General features: G+C 34.0%; 1 protein-coding gene across 12 annotated transcripts in view; it reads left to right on the top strand.

Annotated features, from left to right (window-relative positions):
* The window catches only part of LOC143464532 (CLIP-associating protein 1-B-like), a 28,866-nt gene that overhangs the window by 479 nt on the left and 11,304 nt on the right, over nucleotides 1–17,083 (top strand). For 10 of the 12 annotated variants that reach the window (XM_076962352.1, XM_076962351.1, XM_076962350.1 and 7 more), the window contains exons 3-21: nucleotides 1,582–1,660; nucleotides 1,988–2,091; nucleotides 2,388–2,555; nucleotides 6,995–7,092; nucleotides 7,286–7,356; nucleotides 7,879–8,019; nucleotides 8,289–8,372; nucleotides 8,620–8,771; nucleotides 8,970–9,115; nucleotides 9,298–9,433; nucleotides 9,566–9,696; nucleotides 12,146–12,223; nucleotides 12,455–12,543; nucleotides 13,017–13,074; nucleotides 13,417–13,475; nucleotides 13,575–13,712; nucleotides 14,458–14,565; nucleotides 15,771–15,794; nucleotides 16,430–16,558. In XM_076962352.1, coding sequence (XP_076818467.1) covers nucleotides 1,582–1,660; nucleotides 1,988–2,091; nucleotides 2,388–2,555; nucleotides 6,995–7,092; nucleotides 7,286–7,356; nucleotides 7,879–8,019; nucleotides 8,289–8,372; nucleotides 8,620–8,771; nucleotides 8,970–9,115; nucleotides 9,298–9,433; nucleotides 9,566–9,696; nucleotides 12,146–12,223; nucleotides 12,455–12,543; nucleotides 13,017–13,074; nucleotides 13,417–13,475; nucleotides 13,575–13,712; nucleotides 14,458–14,565; nucleotides 15,771–15,794; nucleotides 16,430–16,558 — 1,993 coding nt within the window. The remainder of the gene's footprint in view (nucleotides 1–1,581; nucleotides 1,661–1,987; nucleotides 2,092–2,387; nucleotides 2,556–6,994; nucleotides 7,093–7,285; nucleotides 7,357–7,878; nucleotides 8,020–8,288; nucleotides 8,373–8,619; nucleotides 8,772–8,969; nucleotides 9,116–9,297; nucleotides 9,434–9,565; nucleotides 9,697–12,145; nucleotides 12,224–12,454; nucleotides 12,544–13,016; nucleotides 13,075–13,416; nucleotides 13,476–13,574; nucleotides 13,713–14,457; nucleotides 14,566–15,770; nucleotides 15,795–16,429; nucleotides 16,559–17,083) is intronic. The other 2 variants (XM_076962348.1, XM_076962344.1) reach the window with 2 other exon arrangements.

The following is a 17,083-nucleotide window of genomic DNA, read 5'->3' as shown; positions in this document are numbered from 1 at the left end:
CGCTAGTGAACGAGTTATAGATAGATAACTACCACTAACACAGTGTTACATTTAAATGAATTTATTCCCAAACTTGTTCGTGTGAGATCACAGGCTTTCATCTTGGTTAGTTTTTGCCATTGTATAAAGAGTGATACTTTAAATCGTACGACATTTTTGCTTTAAATTCATGTGAAAAGTATACGTCAGATTTTTTATTGAAAGACTGCCTGGCTAATTTTGCTTAAATTCAAATTGAATTGAAACTGTATGATATACAAGTTAAGTTAACTTTACACCTTAAATGCTATGGTACTATTCCAGCAATTTGTGCTGGTTTTGTAAATGCAGCACGACTTTCAATTCCTTTAACAATTAAGCCACTTTATGAGTTTCACCCCTTGGGCAAAAATTATTGCTAATCTTTGTTGATAAACACTCCACGCGCAGGATATATACAAACAATTATATTATACAATTTTCTTCCAAAGTTTCATTAATACGGTCAGCATAACTTGTATATACATGACAGTTACAGGAAGTTTTTACTACTGACCTAAATAAAATTTATTTTTTGAATACAACGTCTCTCAGGGCTAACGTTAAATCTTTGTGGGAGCTGTATATGTGTTAACAGGTTTGAAGTTTACCTTATCAGCAATTATAAAAGATTCTTGTTACAATAAACCGAAATCACTTGTATGAAATCAATTGTATTAATTCAGTTCTTTAAGTATTTCAATGTTGCTATGTACAGTAATGCACTTGCAATGAAAAGCAAATAGGAAATTGTATATATATATAATTGTTTGTTTCTCCTGAAGTATATATTTCTTAGTGTATGATGTTTAAGACAGCATAGACTAACATCTAAGTAGACTAAGTTTAGCACCATTTAAAAATATTTTAGTATATAAATGGTGTATATAGTTATGTGAGAAATCTATGCACTCAAGGCTTTCTTCATTGAATGATACTGCTAATAACTGGCCTTTTAGAAACTTGTCGAATTCCACGCCATACAGAAGTCAGTAAAAAATAAATTATGTATGAACTGGAATTTACGGCGCAGACAAGTAAATCATTCAGAATCAGTCATTTGGTTTGCAAACTTGTGAATCTACTCTAGTGCTTTGTCTGCGACCTAGCGTCCTAGCCAATCAAAGTCCTTGACTTCGATATACATTTGTATATTGTCAAGTTGTGGTACAATATAATTGATTTTGAAAACTTCAAACAAACATACGTTAATTATAGCCTGATGAACAAAAATAAAGTTTCTTAAATATTGCATTAATAATATTAGCCTTTGCCCTATTATGTACCAGGTATTATGCCCATATCTATCCTAACATTCCAAACATTTTGCCTATAACAGCAGACATAAAGATGTAATCTTATTTGAATATACAATACTATAATATTATATATATATACAGGATTATGTTTATACAGTAAAGTATGATTTATATATATTTGAAAATGCCTTTAGGTATTATCTTCTCTGTGAGTTCTATCCATTTAAATGTCAAACATTTAGCTTGTTATGTCTTGAAAGTCTTAACATATGATTTCAATGGCGACGCTGTGTGTATGTTAAAGGTTGCCCTTCTTGGATTGGACATCCTCAGCCTCCTCGTTGAAAGGTTACAACAAGAATTCCAACCTCATTATAACCTTAGTAAGATGTACACTTATCTCCCTAACTGAAGCGTGCTTTAAAACTTACTTCTTGTTTCGGAGTTGCGTGTCACTCAAGATGTAGAATTTATTGCTGTATCAGTAGTAAAACATACACAAGCACAAGCCAAACATCCTCGTTCGCTAAGTGTAATTAAAAAATTATGATGTTTGGTGTGGATTGGTGAATGCTGCTTACTACTGTGTTGTTTGTCTGTCTACCAATGCTCATTGTGCTCAATGCAGTGACTTTCAAGTGCGTTTAAGCATCTGCTAATATTTCATTTGACTTGCTTTTCCACTGAGTTAAAAATGTTTTCATTTTTAGTTCAAAATCCATTGATTGATCGACTTGGAGACCAGAAAGACCAGGTCCGAGATGCAAGCATCACACTTCTCACTAACATCATGGATGTTGCTGCTTCTCCCCAGGTATACTACACATTGATTTGGTTTGAACGTGATGGTTGACTGATTTCTGTACGCTTGGAGTTAAAGCTTTTTATTAAAATGGTTAGCACATCACATCAGTTAGTGGCGTGTTACTCAAGTCTTTTATTAATCGTGTTGTATTGGGAACAAAAGCAGTACCAGTACATAATCATACTTTGTTGTAAATGGCTTATTTTTAACATAGGCCAGTACATTGTCTGCGACTTCGCGCTCAACTCTTTAGTATCGAAGTTCCTGTTTTTTTAAAATGTAATATATGCCTTTTATTTTTGCAGTATCTTTTTGAACGGTTGACGTCTGCTTTCTCCCATAAAGTATGGAGAGTTCGAGAAGGTGTGTGTCGTCTATTAGTTGCAACAATTAATCGCTTCGGAGCAAAATCCCTCTACTTAAGCAAGTTGTTACCGCATGTCTGCAAACTTCTCTCTGACGCTAACGCACAGGTAATTATCCACACTAGGCTTCTAATTTTCTTTCTCGAAAGTATATTCGTAATATTTGAATTTATGTTCTACTTTGATGTGTGATTTGTGTTGCCATTAGCTGGTTTAAAAAAACCTTTGTTGAGTGCGAACTCCATCTTTTAGCTTTTGGTGATTAAATACTGTGTGACACATTTTACTATGCCATTGACATGTTTTATGGTGTAGCTACTAATTATTCTGATTCCACTCGTATCTTCAATATATCACCAGTAGAGTTTGCATGGAACAACACAGTAGCGTTAACTGTGAAAGAAAGGAATGAGACGACGATGATCCAGCTCATTATGCTGACCAAATTTTTTAAGTCTCTTATCTAAACCCATTACACTGGCATATAGCAATTTCAGAATCAATGCAATCTGCAAATAAATGTATTAGTAAATGTAAGCGATGTTGTCAAAATTGATCAGGTCCTGGCAATTGAACAGTTGTTTGATGAGCCTCTTGTATAGCGTATTGCAATGCTACTGGTTGGAATGTCATTATCCGAATATTTTCGGATTTCATCAGATTAATCTAGATCTTATTTAATTTCTAAGTACATAATGCCGTCGATATTATGATTTTTATGAACATGCTTGACTGTCAAGCAACCGCATATAGACCAAGTCTTGATAAAACTAAAATGGGTGGTTATTGTTGTTTGCCTGTATGTTGCAAACAAGTGAAGTGTTTTTTTTTGTAAACTGCTCAGAATTTTATGTTAACAATCAAACCAATTTATATCTTAACTACCGCTTTTTGCCAGAAAAGCAACAGGGTATTAAAATTTTGCATATTTATGGAGTAAAGAAAACTGTTCATATTTGATTTGATTTTCCAAAACGAATATCGCTAGTTTCTTTTCCAGTGGTGCTAATTATAGCTTTCAATTAAACTTTGTATGAAATGAAATTCATAAATGCCTCCCCAGCGAAACTGAAATGATCATCCTCTCTTGCCGCATTTATGTTTGTTAGTACGATAAAGTGAAAGTCTTTAAAGTTGTTATGTCTTGTAACAGCTTTGGAATTCAATGCAATGCAGGCCAAATCCAGTGTAAGTAATGCATCAGTGGTTGGTGTGATACCCTATTAATTATTCAGGCAGGCCTTTGGTTGTATTTAGCTAATGATTTAAAAACATTTTGCAGAAAATATCACTACAATGTGAAGTAAAATTATAAAAATATGACAAGTTTTGTTTCATTCAAGGTATAATGACATAAATATACAAATTTTTATATCGTTTATTCAAAAAAACTATTTTACAACTGATTTTCTGTTTAAGTTTGTAGCCTTTTAGTCTGTTTTGCCAAAGATGACTGGAATTACTGTATTAAAGAATCTTCACAGAAGGTTAACATCGATTTATTTGTGTTTTCACTTTCCGGCCACTTACTACAAAACTCTGTTTTGTTATCAGAGGTATTTAAATTCTTATTAACAAACCAGCACAATGGCAAAAACGCCATCCTTCTATTGACATGGTCACAATTGCTTTCTAGCAAAGTTTGCTTGATTGAAAGAGAATAAGAACTGGAGATGTACCCATTGACCATTGCCTGAACATAGCTAATCTATTTTGATAATACGTTTTGTTGAGAGCGTGCATAAGAATTCTTTCTGGGTTATTGTTGTCGTCGTTTTGAATTTCTTTGTCAGAAATGGTGATTTTATCTTTATTAGACATTGGCATGTCCTCAACCCCTGTATAATCTTTCCTGTCCTGTAGTCTAACAATATTACAACAATACTTCAAGATGGATTATGGTCTTTAAATCGTGTTGTGATGAAATTTTTTCCTATTGGGAAAACATTCAAAGCGACTTTGGTGCTTGTCCATTCAATATAATTCAATTTCGCACAATTCGCTTCACTTTTTGTTCGTGTTTATTGTTAAACTTAATGATTTCAATGTACTTTTTAGTTTCATGTTGTAAATTCAAGTGCTCTTTTGTGGTTGCAGCCCTCAATCGTTCATAGTACGCTAATTATAATTGGCTGTAGCTTGAGGTATTCATTTAAATGATGCTATAAAAATATCTTTATCCTAATTAAGTTAAATTATGATAAACCACAAAACAAATTCAGTGAATGACCTCTAATATACACAGCCCAATACAACAATGGTAACATTGAACCAGTGTTTAATATTTAACATTCTATATCAAAGGCAGCTAAGCTAACGCTCTTGAGTTGCATTCATGCAGCTTAATGGACATTTATTTCCAGCTTTTAAAGCAGTAAACAGATACACTTTTCATGCAAAACCGATGTTGATGCCTTTATGACTGAAATGTTTTTATAAAAACTTGTATTTCCATACACCATCCAAATATCAACTATTTCCATGTGAAGATTTGGTATCAGCATAGCATCTTAAACCTATTGTTGCATCATACATCATCACACTTGTGAAATAAATGTAGCACCGCTTGTCATTTTATATTCAAAAAAATAATCGTTTTTATGCTTATTGTTTGTCTTGGGATTTTTATAGCTCTCGAATATTTCTTATTTGTCAAAAGTGACTCCTACATTATGCAACTACACTACAAACTCTTGGCTTATATTTTTCATAAATAAAATTCATGTAAGTTTGATAGATTTGTAGCCTGACCAAGTGAAGACGATTTTCACAATTTATTATCATGGTTTATGTGCATGTTCATCATACCGATTTGACATATTATTATCAATTCAAGTAGGCTGCTCTGAACTTTTGAAAAATTTGTTTTTTATGCTGTGTCAATATTTATGTGGTTTAATCAGGTAGGGTATTACAACGCTTTTCGGAATTTAATGCTTTATTACCTGGCAAATATTAGAAGCCTTTTTTGTTGTATTAGACAGTTATGCAGCTTTCCATTCTATGTTTGCTGTTTACAGAGCACACACATATGTCGCACAGAAAGTGACTAGACAGAGTATTTGTGGTCACTTCAACAATAAAGTTTTGTGATCCCTTCAACAATAATTTTAATGTCAGTCCACTTGTTTTCATGTTACTGAGCAATCATAACCAACAGCTTGCTATTGACAAAATAAAGCGTGTTGTTATTTACTTTGTTTTTTTAATTCTCCAACCCTTGCAAAGAAATCATTGTTTTTATGTCCATGCAAGGTGTGGTATGTTACGCCTGTCAAAAGCACGAGGTACCTTCCAGCATTGCATTATATTAACAATAAGTTTAAAGAAAAGTGCAAAGGATTGTTGCTCTTTACTTTCTCAAGTGTAAATTTGAACGTAACTTTTAGTTACAAGTATAAAGCAATAAACATACAATAGCACAGAAAAATGCAAAAAGATGCACATAAATGAACTTCAGCATAAAGGCGGGTAAATTTTGTTAACATAAATTTATATTAGGCTTTGTTGTTTATCTACGTCTTTGGAAGTTGGTTTCCTTTTGTTCCTGCCTAATACAGTGATCTATATGCAGCAGAATTAGTTTGGGACTCAAGACAAATCAGGCTTGCACAATTTATTGAACTTGTTTATTACTTCATATCAACCATTACATGCAATGTTACTAATCAATATACGCTATAATTTGGCATAATCCATTGGCTCACACATTATTGCCAAAGCACTACATAGAGATGAACTTGCCCTCATTAAGTGATCTTGAAGTTTGAAGAGTACAACTCTTGAGATCAAAAAAATCTAATGCATGTGATAATAAGGCATAACAGGCATATATGTGCAGTGTTTTTTTTAAGGTGTTTTGGGGGACCGTTTCGGTCCCCCAAATTTCTCCAGCGGTTTCCCAAAATTTGGACTTGCAAATATGGCTATTTTTTGGTATTTAAATGAAACACTTGTGGTCTCTTAAAACTATTTAGCGGTCACCCAAACCAAACCTTAAAAAAAAACCTGTATATGTGTATTAATTTATCACTCAGTGACATTAATTACTCATGTCAAACTCTTTTGAAATGGCAAATCAATGCAAGCAATTTTGGGTTGGAGCTATTGGCCAATGCACTTTAGACAAAAATATTGTATTAAAAGTTTCTTGACCAACATAAATACTAATTTAATTTAAAAGTATTAGTTTGTGTACATTGTATGATTAGTAGGAATATAATTGTATTATTAGTAGTAGGATCAAATTAATATTTTCAGTTATAAAGTGAAACTATACTATACTGCGTAATCCTCTGTATTCTTATGCATTTCACAGTTAAAACCTGCATGTTAAAAATTAGCATGTGCAAGTAATAAATGATAAAATGTCTTAACTTTGACCGCCTTCCAGTATTGAAATTCTTAGCTTTGCAGAAAGAGGCCTCTACAGTTTTCAGTAGGGGTTTCTGACATCAAAGAAATTATTGTCCCCAAATACAAAATCCGTGGCATTCACACCTTACGCTTCATTTGTGAAACTTTATCGTGATTACTTTTCTGTTTAGGTACGTGACACTGCAGTTACAACAATTGTAGAGATTTATCGTCACGTTGGCGATAAAGTGAGACAAGATCTGTCAAAGAAAGGTGTCCCTGCATCAAAGTAGGTTTATAAAGTCTACACTTGAGTGCGACAATAGACAACTAATTATCTCACGTTTTATATGATTGGTTTAGTCACATCTGTGTAAAATAATAACTCACCATGAATAACATCCGTTTGCAGAACTTATCTCTGAACTTATTATAGTGCTCACAGGAAGTCTGTGTGTATCATGATTTTGTTTTTATTTCAGATTGCATATGTTGTATGAGAAGTTTGACGTTGTCTTACAATCGGGTGATATGGTTATTGCATCCGACACCGGTATTTATGAATGGCAACTTATTAACACTCAAAATTTGTTTTGTATTATGCAATTTGATTTCTATTGACAAGCGTAGAATGTAAATTATTACCACAAGAAGTATTACTTCAAAACTTAGTTATTAAAAATTCTGGTTACATAATATAAATTGTGGTACTCTGGAATTGTTTTGCAATAGTCATCTTATATTTACAATAGTAACAGGTTTATGACTTTCAAGGAATGACAGTATATTACCCATCAGAGAGTAGTCTTTAGTTCAGAATACATCTTATCAAATATTCGTTGTGTTTCAAAAAAATCATGTGTTAAAACGGAATAGCATTTTTGTAGTTCAGAAAAATACGGCAACGAGCATGCTTTGAAATTTTCTTCATTTCTTATATTAACTTTATAATACTATTTCAACCCTGCTCAGAGTTAAACTAAAGTTGAGTTTTTTGCTAATTCTATACATACAGCATCATTTACAGTAGACAGGGGTTTTATCTCCCAGTGATTTCTTTACACTTCTCATCCAGGTTCTATAGCTAGCTCAATAGGAAGCTTTGACTCCGTAGACTCTATTTCTTCAGCCGGGATGATGCTCCCTCCACTTTCAAATGTGGTTGCCAACAATAACAACAGCCGCAGCACACTGTCTCACTTCACATCTGTAGACGGTATGTTTGCTATAAGCCTGCACTTACTGTGGTCTATATAACAATATTTTGCATGACAGCATGTCATAAATTTTCAGACAATCTTATCAGTTATTTTAAATGAAACTCAGTTTATTTGACGGTTTATAGTTTAATTGTTTTTTTGCAGATTGCTTTTACTTCGTAGTTTTAAAAATCTGAATGCTAGATATAAATTTTTGTGAGGAAACAGAGTTAAAATAGTCAATGTTTATATCTATTGTTTTCAACTTGTTGCTTGTTATGTCAAGGTCCTGCACGCCCTTCTACAGGACAAGCACGGAAGTCAGTGCAGCCTCCAAGATCGTCTTTGGCGTCATCCAGATCCAATGCAGGTTTGATATTGATTCATTGATAAGATTCACAGCCCATGTGTAGTAACAATGTACAGACTAGTTTAACTAATTTCTTCAAACATGTAATTATTACAATTTTATTAGTTTTTTTTGTATTATTGTGAAGTATTTTGTAGATTGGTCTTTCTGATTCTTGTTTCAACTAGGATCATACATAACCTCCACAAAACTGATTTCGAGTGCTAAGATAAACCTGTGCTTTTTTTGACAACTGTTTTCAACATAGGCGCTGTCGATGAAGAATCTTTCATTCGAGATTTTGATCAAAATCTTCCTCCGATTCGACTCCACAGCGCCCGAGATCTCGAAGACCAGCTCAACCGTGTCCATACCACTCTTGCTGGCGACAAGAAAGACTGGGAAGAGAGAACAAAAACTGTAAGCGCCATCGTATTGTTTAATTTAAAGAGGGAAAATAAAAATTTTCTCTCTAATCATTTTAGGTATAATAGCATTGATTTTTTATAATAAACTTAACAGTTAAAAAAGATTTTTACAAGAAAAAACTTAAAAGTTAGACGTGTATATAGTTGATGCTGTTTTCTATGCTAAATAAATACCTTTTACTGTTTCCAGCTAAAAGTTTTGCGAGCAATTATATTAGCTGGTGGCACGGACTATGAAGCTTTTTATCAGCACCTACGTAATTTGGAACCCGCTCTCCAAAAGAGTGCGAAAGATTTGCGCTCACAAGTTGTCAGGGAGACCTGTGTCACTATCGGGTGGGTGAATCCTTCACTTGTTGTCTTCATTATGCATTCTTGACTACCTAGGGTCATGTCTTCGTCGATTTTTGTCTGTGTTTTTCATATTTAGTAAATGAAACCTCCTCGCTGGTTTCTGCCTGAAATTTTTAAAATAAAATACTAAGTAAGTGATCAACAAAGTATTTTTTCCTTTACAGCTTTCTCTCGTCATCCATTAAAAATCGGTTTGAACATTCAGCGTGTGCTCTTTTACCGAATTTATTTATGCTGATACCAAACTCAGCAAAGGTGATGTCAACCTCTGGTGTTCTTTGCATTCGTACTATTTTAAAAGTAAGTTCAATTTTTCACATTAGACTGAAAGTACACAGACCTGTGCATGTAATAATACTATTGCTCTTTGATCTGTCACACTGACATTCAATTACAAGTGTTGCCGCATAAATAGATTCTCTTTTGTTTCAGCATACCCACTGTCCGCGCCTTATTCCTGTTGTTACTGGTTATTGCACTTCAAAAACTACTTCAATTCGTCGTCATACTTTTACTTTTCTAGATGTCATGTTTCAAAACTGGGTCACGCAATTGTTTGATAAGTAAGACATTTTCACTTTCTTTTATTGGTTTCTTAAAGCGGAAGGTGTTTACTATAAGAAAATAGCCTATTTTGCAAATGTATTTAAAACATTTCAAAAGAATTGGTTTGAAATATTCGATTGCGTTGGTCAGTAAGTGGCTAGGTGTCAGTACTAGAGTTGTCCCAACAGTTTTACAAGAATGAAGTGTCCCGTAATGCAGAAAGTTCTCAATAAAAGTTTACAATATGTCAGTGTCACAGTTTGTAGACAGTGTATGAGTTCATCATTATCTATTCATGCTGATACAGATAATGTCATGTCTCAATGTAAACAAACTCGTGCTTGATGATGTTTCTCAGACCCTTGCAATGTGCTCTTATATGGAGTCTTACTTTGCATTTTATGATTGCCTTACTAAATTTCTTTGCTTTGATTCCTTTATTTAATCATCATTTAAGCTTGGTATAATTAAAACTAAATGGACGAAGTGTTAAAAACACTTCTGTGGATTACAAAATTAAAACAAATTACAATATTGCATTATCCTTACTGTATGATCACCTAATTGTGGTCAACACAAGCTTAAGATTTATTGGTATTACCTTAAACGTTCGGCCTTACATAAAAAATATATCCTTTAAAATGTGGTCATCAAAATGGATTTGTAGAATATGAAAAAAATAAAAATGCTATTGACCTAGCATTAATCTCCACAAAGGGAAGTGGTACTTCGAATGTCTTGAGAAAGATGAATGCATTGTCCAACAAACTAAGAATAGCTTGTCCCTGAGCCCATCAGATTTTTGTGAAATGTGGTTTTGCTATGTCATTGATCCGTCTTTATCTGTACAACCCCCAGGATAAAGTGGTTCCAGATAGCCTGTTAGTGTTAGGTTTTTTATCTCATTGGCATTTCAGTGGCGTTTTTATTTCTGAATCAAGTCTGACAAATAGGAAAGCAGAAGAATTCTTTTCGTTGATAGATTATGCTCTAAAGTTATAAAGAAGTTAAATCTCATGTCCGCTGATATGTGTATTTTGTCCTTATATTAACTTTTTCCTCCGTTATGGGAAGATATCAAATCTATCTGTTTTTTACATTTTGTAAAACATGCCTGCCTGCTTGTGATTTGTAGATTAAAACGCCATTGGCCAAGTGGGTAGAAGTATGTGCCACGGGCAATTAAGATAATAGTGCTTCAGTAAATTCTCTATTACTGCTTGGATAATCTCAGATTTGTTGCAAAGTTTTATAAACTTAGCATGGATTTAATATTAACAGCATTGATGTTGGTTGAAAAATATAGGGCGGAATGTAGTGGACTGTACCAATGTTAGTGTGTTAGGTAAATAGTGACCAGAGCTGTTATGTCAACAAGAGAGTATGTGTTCTTGCAGTAGCTTGACGTTTACTGTAATGTAGCATAATTGAGTATCGTTAATTTGAGCAAGTTTTTGAAGGTTGGTAAATATATGCTGAGCAATAAGCATGACTTTGCATGTTTTTCTGTCAGAAATAAATGCGTTTCAGATATTTTTGGTGTGATTGATGAATTAACAAATCAAACTTGTATTTTTGTTAAAATTAGTAAATAATATGCCTAGTCTGTCTCATTTAAGTGCAGTCAGTATGTTACATGAACACCCACTCAACCCATTGTCAGTGTCATATAATTTTGTAACATCTTTGGCATTTTGATCCCGCTTTTTTGTCATAACAAAACAATACATTCAATACTTTTGTATGGACTAATAATACAACGTGCTTACTAAGCATAGGTCACAAAGGCTTGATCGTATCATTTCACCTCTACTATCATTGTTTAAGTGGTTGAAGCGTATTGTGCTTTGCTTTTGCGGCAGATTACCGTAACATAATAATCTTGTATCTCTTTTGTTACAAGTCACTGATAAGATGCTAGGACATGCTCTTTAAATCTGTCAAAAGATCTTTATAAGTTGGCAGAATGTCATAACCACTAAACAGCAGTTGAAGTAATTGAGGTCCAGAATATATGTGTTTAGTTTCTGACCTTTAGTTTAATACTAAAAAAGGAGTCAGTTCTCTTGGATTTTAATTTAGAAATGTTTTAAGAATTTATTCATTCATTTTTAGAAGTTTTATTAAATGAAATGTATATTGTGTTAACTTGTATGTTAAATGCCTAAAATGTTTGTTAAAATTTTTAGCCTACTTTCTACGCTTTAGCAGCAAATGATATTTTGGTTTGGCTTTGCTTAGGCCAAAATTTAATTGCAAATGCCCAATTTTTTTTGCTAACATTTCGATCAATATATTTGGTTTAGGTTAGGGTTACAAGGTGCTTTTGACTGTCATGTCTTACATGTTATGTCGTAAACGGTGCAATAGCCTGTGTTGAATGTTCTAGATTTAGTGGAAAATAATTTCGATATCGTTGGTATAAATTTAAATGGAGGAGTTATTAAATCAATTGTTTCCCGGCAGACACGTCGTTGCACTAAAAGACTCAGTCCAGCGTGGCATCAACGATGCTGACAGCGAAGCCAGGGAAGAAGCACGGCGGTAAGATTTGGCAAAAAATTAATTGCTAACAATATTGACCACATCTCAGTTGTTGCTATTCTGAAGCATACCAACAGTAGCAGCCATTTTATTTTGTTTTTTTCGATGCAAAATTTTTGCTGCTTTGCTTTTTATCATAATTTTAGTTATTCTACCACTGCTGCTTTTTTATCAGCCATTAGTTAACATTTTTTGTACCAAAGTGCAATTATTTTTTTCCCTCTTTCTCAGAGCTTGGCATGGTTTAAACCAGCATTTTCCGGTTGAAGCTGACCAAGTTTTTAACAGTTTAAATGCAAGTCAACAGAAACTGATTAAAGGTAAGATTCACAGCCACGTGTAATCTTTTGAAATTTCATTCTGCCGTCAATACAATTTGAAGACGTTGATTGTTGTAAGGTCAAATGGCCATGTAGCCCAATTATGTGAGCCAAAATTAAGAAAAATATTTTTTGTAATTACGGTACGGTCATCTACTAACAACTTTCATCATTTTCTTTTTTATCACTTGGGATTTTGTGTTTCTCTCAGCGATTGGTAATTTCCTTGTAGAATTGCGGCAAACTAATCGGCAGTAATCAATATTAGACATTGCTGTTACTATCAGTGGAAGCCAATCTGCTTTTTTTCGATAAAAGCCAACGAAAACGATTTTTGTCAGAAAATGACGTGTTGAATTAAGTTGTGGATCAACTGTTTTATTGACATGTATTCTGCAGTATTAGTATGTGCTTTGAACTTCCAATTTGTGAACAAAATACGGACTCAAACTCTCTCTTCCTGATTTTTATAGGCCAGATTTCAGGATCTTCATCTATTGATAACCTTTCCAAAGGGGATACCGCTGTAAAGTATGTGTACCTGAACATACCTAATATATACAACATGTTTTGTTGCATGTGCCATATAGTGTAGCTATAATTTCAGGCAAATGTTTTTCTTGGTTTCTGGAGCAGTATTCCTTGAGTGGAAAAAAATTGTATTATACTGTATATAAGTTGTGAGTTTTTGCTCAAGTACCAGTAGCTATTAGATTTAGTTGAAAACTAAATGTATGCTTGTCCATCGTCTAACCAATTTTTGCTCCAACGATATTAAACAAAGTATTGTCACAAGAATTATAACTTAACTTGTACAGTGGATTAATCATGTGCCGATGAAATAATTACTTCATTGTTTTACTTTGTTACCAGAAAGCCACGATCTTCTATAGCCACAACAACAGTGGGTCCACGAAGGCATATACCGAAAGGTATATTATTTTGCATCTCTAACACTATGTTGCACAAGTCATTAAGTCCCTTTGTATAATAATTTTGTTGTGAAGCTTAAGCTGTGAAATATATTATAGCTCCTCCAAGCTCTGGATTAAGAGCAGCAGGAGTAGAGAATGGAAACACGCGCTTTCTTCGCTCTCGTTCAGATATCGATCCTGCAGCTGTAAAACGTTCCAAAATGAAGGCAATGAAATCAGGATATGGTACCGTGGGTAAGCTATCATCTAGATGTGTACTATTCAAGTAGTAAAAACAAATCATAATATTTCACCATTCTGTAAAGAAAAAAATTTTTTCTCGCTGCTTAAACGGAAAAGCACATCATGGTTCCGATAGCCACATAAATTTTCCATCCAGTAAGTATCGTGCTGGTCAGCCAGTGCTCCCAGTTATTTCACACACTCGTTCAGTGCCTCGAAAGCCTGCTAGTGACCCAGGCGGTTATTATTCCGACACTGATTCGGGTAAGTGTGTCAAATGACATTCGTCAATACCACCCTTTTATACTATGTCTGTCATGTTAGATTGTTCAGTTTACATTAGACAAATGGTCAGCAATTATAATATAATTGATGCATTATAACTTTCATTAACCAATCTTGATGTGATACCAGTACTTTTTGGTAAAAATTTTTAATTTTGAACTCTGATGTGTCAAATGTCTTTCATTTTACTATTTGCTGCTTATGGAACTTCTAGGATCACGTTCATATTACCGTCCACGTTATCGTGGTGAGTCTGCGGGTACATTGATCGGGTTTTTCTAATGTGCTCTCAATTCATATTGTGAAATACTTGGCAATATAACAGTTTTCGCTTAAAATATTTCTTAGTCTTGTGGTGTGATAAACCAGAACCTTTGCTTTAGTTTAATTTGTTTTCCAAGTTACTATAAGTATGTAACATCATCGGTCAAATTATTATTAACGCTTAAATACAAGCTCGACTTTTTTGCAGGCCGTCCAAGCAGAGTAAATCCACGAATTTCATCAACCAGCACCACAAATAAAACCCCGGCAAAACAAGACAGGGGCAGAGACTCCGATAGACCCTCAATGTCTCAACGTATGTTGCTTATAACCTGTTAATGTGATTATGAAAATTATAATTTGTCAATTATTTATAAACTATAAAATTATATGGTACGCAATATGTTTGTCGCTCTACATTTTTTGTGTGTTTTTTCCCCTTGTATTATGATTTTATTAGTTTTTTTTCATTTCTTTACCACATTCTTTTAAGTTCTTAATTTTGCTTACATTCAATTCTATTTTTAAATGGAGCAGGTTGTAAATCTGTATCCACCAATCCCTCTCCTGTGCGAACACCTCGACCTTTGAACTATTGCTCTCTATCTTTGCCCAGAAGAGGCAAATCCAAACTTTCTGCCGGCTCTTCTTCACTTGTTACTTCACAAGGCAGACCTCAATCTGCCAGAAATTCTCCACTTCTTGTACGTAAGAAGTCCATGGACAATTTGACATCGTTCCAATACAAATCAAAAGCAAGATGCACACTTATAATGCCGAGTATGGTAAGCACAGAATGTGATGATGGCCCTTCACTTGAGAAGTCATTGAAAACTGAACAAGCGTTGGATTTGCTTCCTGAAAATCTGTTGTCTTCACCGAATAAGTTCAGGTCAAACAGTCCATACAACCGTAAACTTTTACTCAGCCCCAGCGTTAAACAAAACACAGGTGATCCACTTTTCAGTAAAGATCATCCTGGCCCAGAAAGTATACCAAACCCACAGTTAACGCCAACTCGGCACAGATCTCGCAGTCGAAGAAAATCATCTTCCACCCCCTCATCACCAGAGCGTCCACGTGATTTCTTCTTTCAAAAGCCGCTATCACCTTACTCTAAAGTCGAGGATTTCTTCCTGACAATGAAGCCCTCCACTCCTAAACGTATTTCATTTTCTTATTTCACTTTGTCTTCTCTGTTTCATCTCCACACACCCATTAAGTCATATTTTTGCCATAGATATTATGATTGTTAATTTTAACATAATATCATAGCTATCATGAGCTATCATAACATAACATATACCAAGACATTGTTCCATTATTTCATTTATGAGCCTCAATACATGTATGCTTAGGCATGGAAATGTTAAATAGTAGCAATAAATGTTACGATCCTAGCATGTACTAATTTTTATCATATGTTTTATTAACATAAAATCAATTATATTTCTTTTCATCCACTGCCACATTAAGCAGAGGTGATATAAATCTTGATTTTATTCACTGACATTTCTAAAGGGTCTCTGTCTGCCACGAGATGGGGTAAGAGAGTGAGATTTGCTGTTTTTTCTTGTAGTCCTATTTGCACAAACTGACGTAACTTTTGAAACTTCTTCCTTTTAAAAACTCCCAAGTAACGGGTGTCTTTTTCGCACAAAGAATACTCACTGTTTCACAATTCTCGTAAACATGCATGTTTGAACTTGTTTTTTCCTGACTGCATGTCAGTTTTTTTCTTGTTGTTTGGTTTGCTATCACATGTCGTGTGAATAACTTTCAAGCTGTTTGCACTGATCCTGATTGTAACTATGTTTATAGCATGTCTCATACTGCATTATAAGCATTGGTACTGTACCAAGATATGTTTGTTTTGTCAAAGCCAAACAATATTTCTAAAAGCTGATGCAAAACTGCATTGTACAACCTTCATTTGGTATACGTTTATTTATAGCACTGCATATAACCCTGGTGTTGAATTCTGCATGGTCTGTTTCTACAGATATGTGTGTGACATGTAACTACTGTTTCAATTCAAATTGACATGCTGTTATGCGAGTTTAGCCTTACTTGAAAAAGCTTGTTTGAAAGTTTCTCATCGAAACTAAGTTGGTACCAATAAGAAACATTAGAACATCTCAAACTTGATTAATTTTGCAACCATCGTCCTTTCTCTGCAGCTGGAAGCAGATCTAACTCTCCTGGGACCCAGCGAAGGTTACAAGCTCTTTCAAGAACTCCAAATACCGGAAGAACATCAAAATATTCATCATCTTCCACAGGACATGATCTGAGTCCAAGTTATGCAGGTGAGAATTTTATGAAGAGATTTGATAGTTTTACTTAATTGTCTAGGCATGTCAGCGAGACCTGAGACAATATTAGCCAATAGCAATTATTCTGGTAACGTAATAGCATATAGCGATAGTAAATTTGACAAAAAGATCTCTGGATTCTATGAAATGGCTGACCAAATCAGTTTAAACAGCATAAAACGCTACACACGTTCAGGTTGTGTAGTATGTTACTTTTAAACCTGTTGCAAGCCATTTATGAAGAATTTTTTACTATTTTAAATTTAATGAAGTTCTTCTGATAAATGATGCTGTCTACATTGTATAACCAACTGCACAACAATGCTCATGCATGATTAGAGATTAAATGGAAAGAATGTATACCAATCATATGCGTAGCTGGCACTAAATAGAAGATTGTATAATTGATTGATTATATAATTCTGTAACATTTTTAATACCGTAGACATCTTTAAAAATTTGCAAAACTGTAATCAAAGTTGCACCCACACCAAGCATGTTGACTAAGCAACTTGGTCG

The sequence above is a fragment of the Clavelina lepadiformis genome, chromosome 7, assembly GCF_947623445.1.
Source record: "Clavelina lepadiformis chromosome 7, kaClaLepa1.1, whole genome shotgun sequence".
Taxonomy (NCBI): Eukaryota; Metazoa; Chordata; class Ascidiacea; order Aplousobranchia; family Clavelinidae; genus Clavelina; species Clavelina lepadiformis.
Note: the sequence above shows the minus strand (reverse complement) of the source record. Positions and strands in the feature narration are given on the sequence as shown.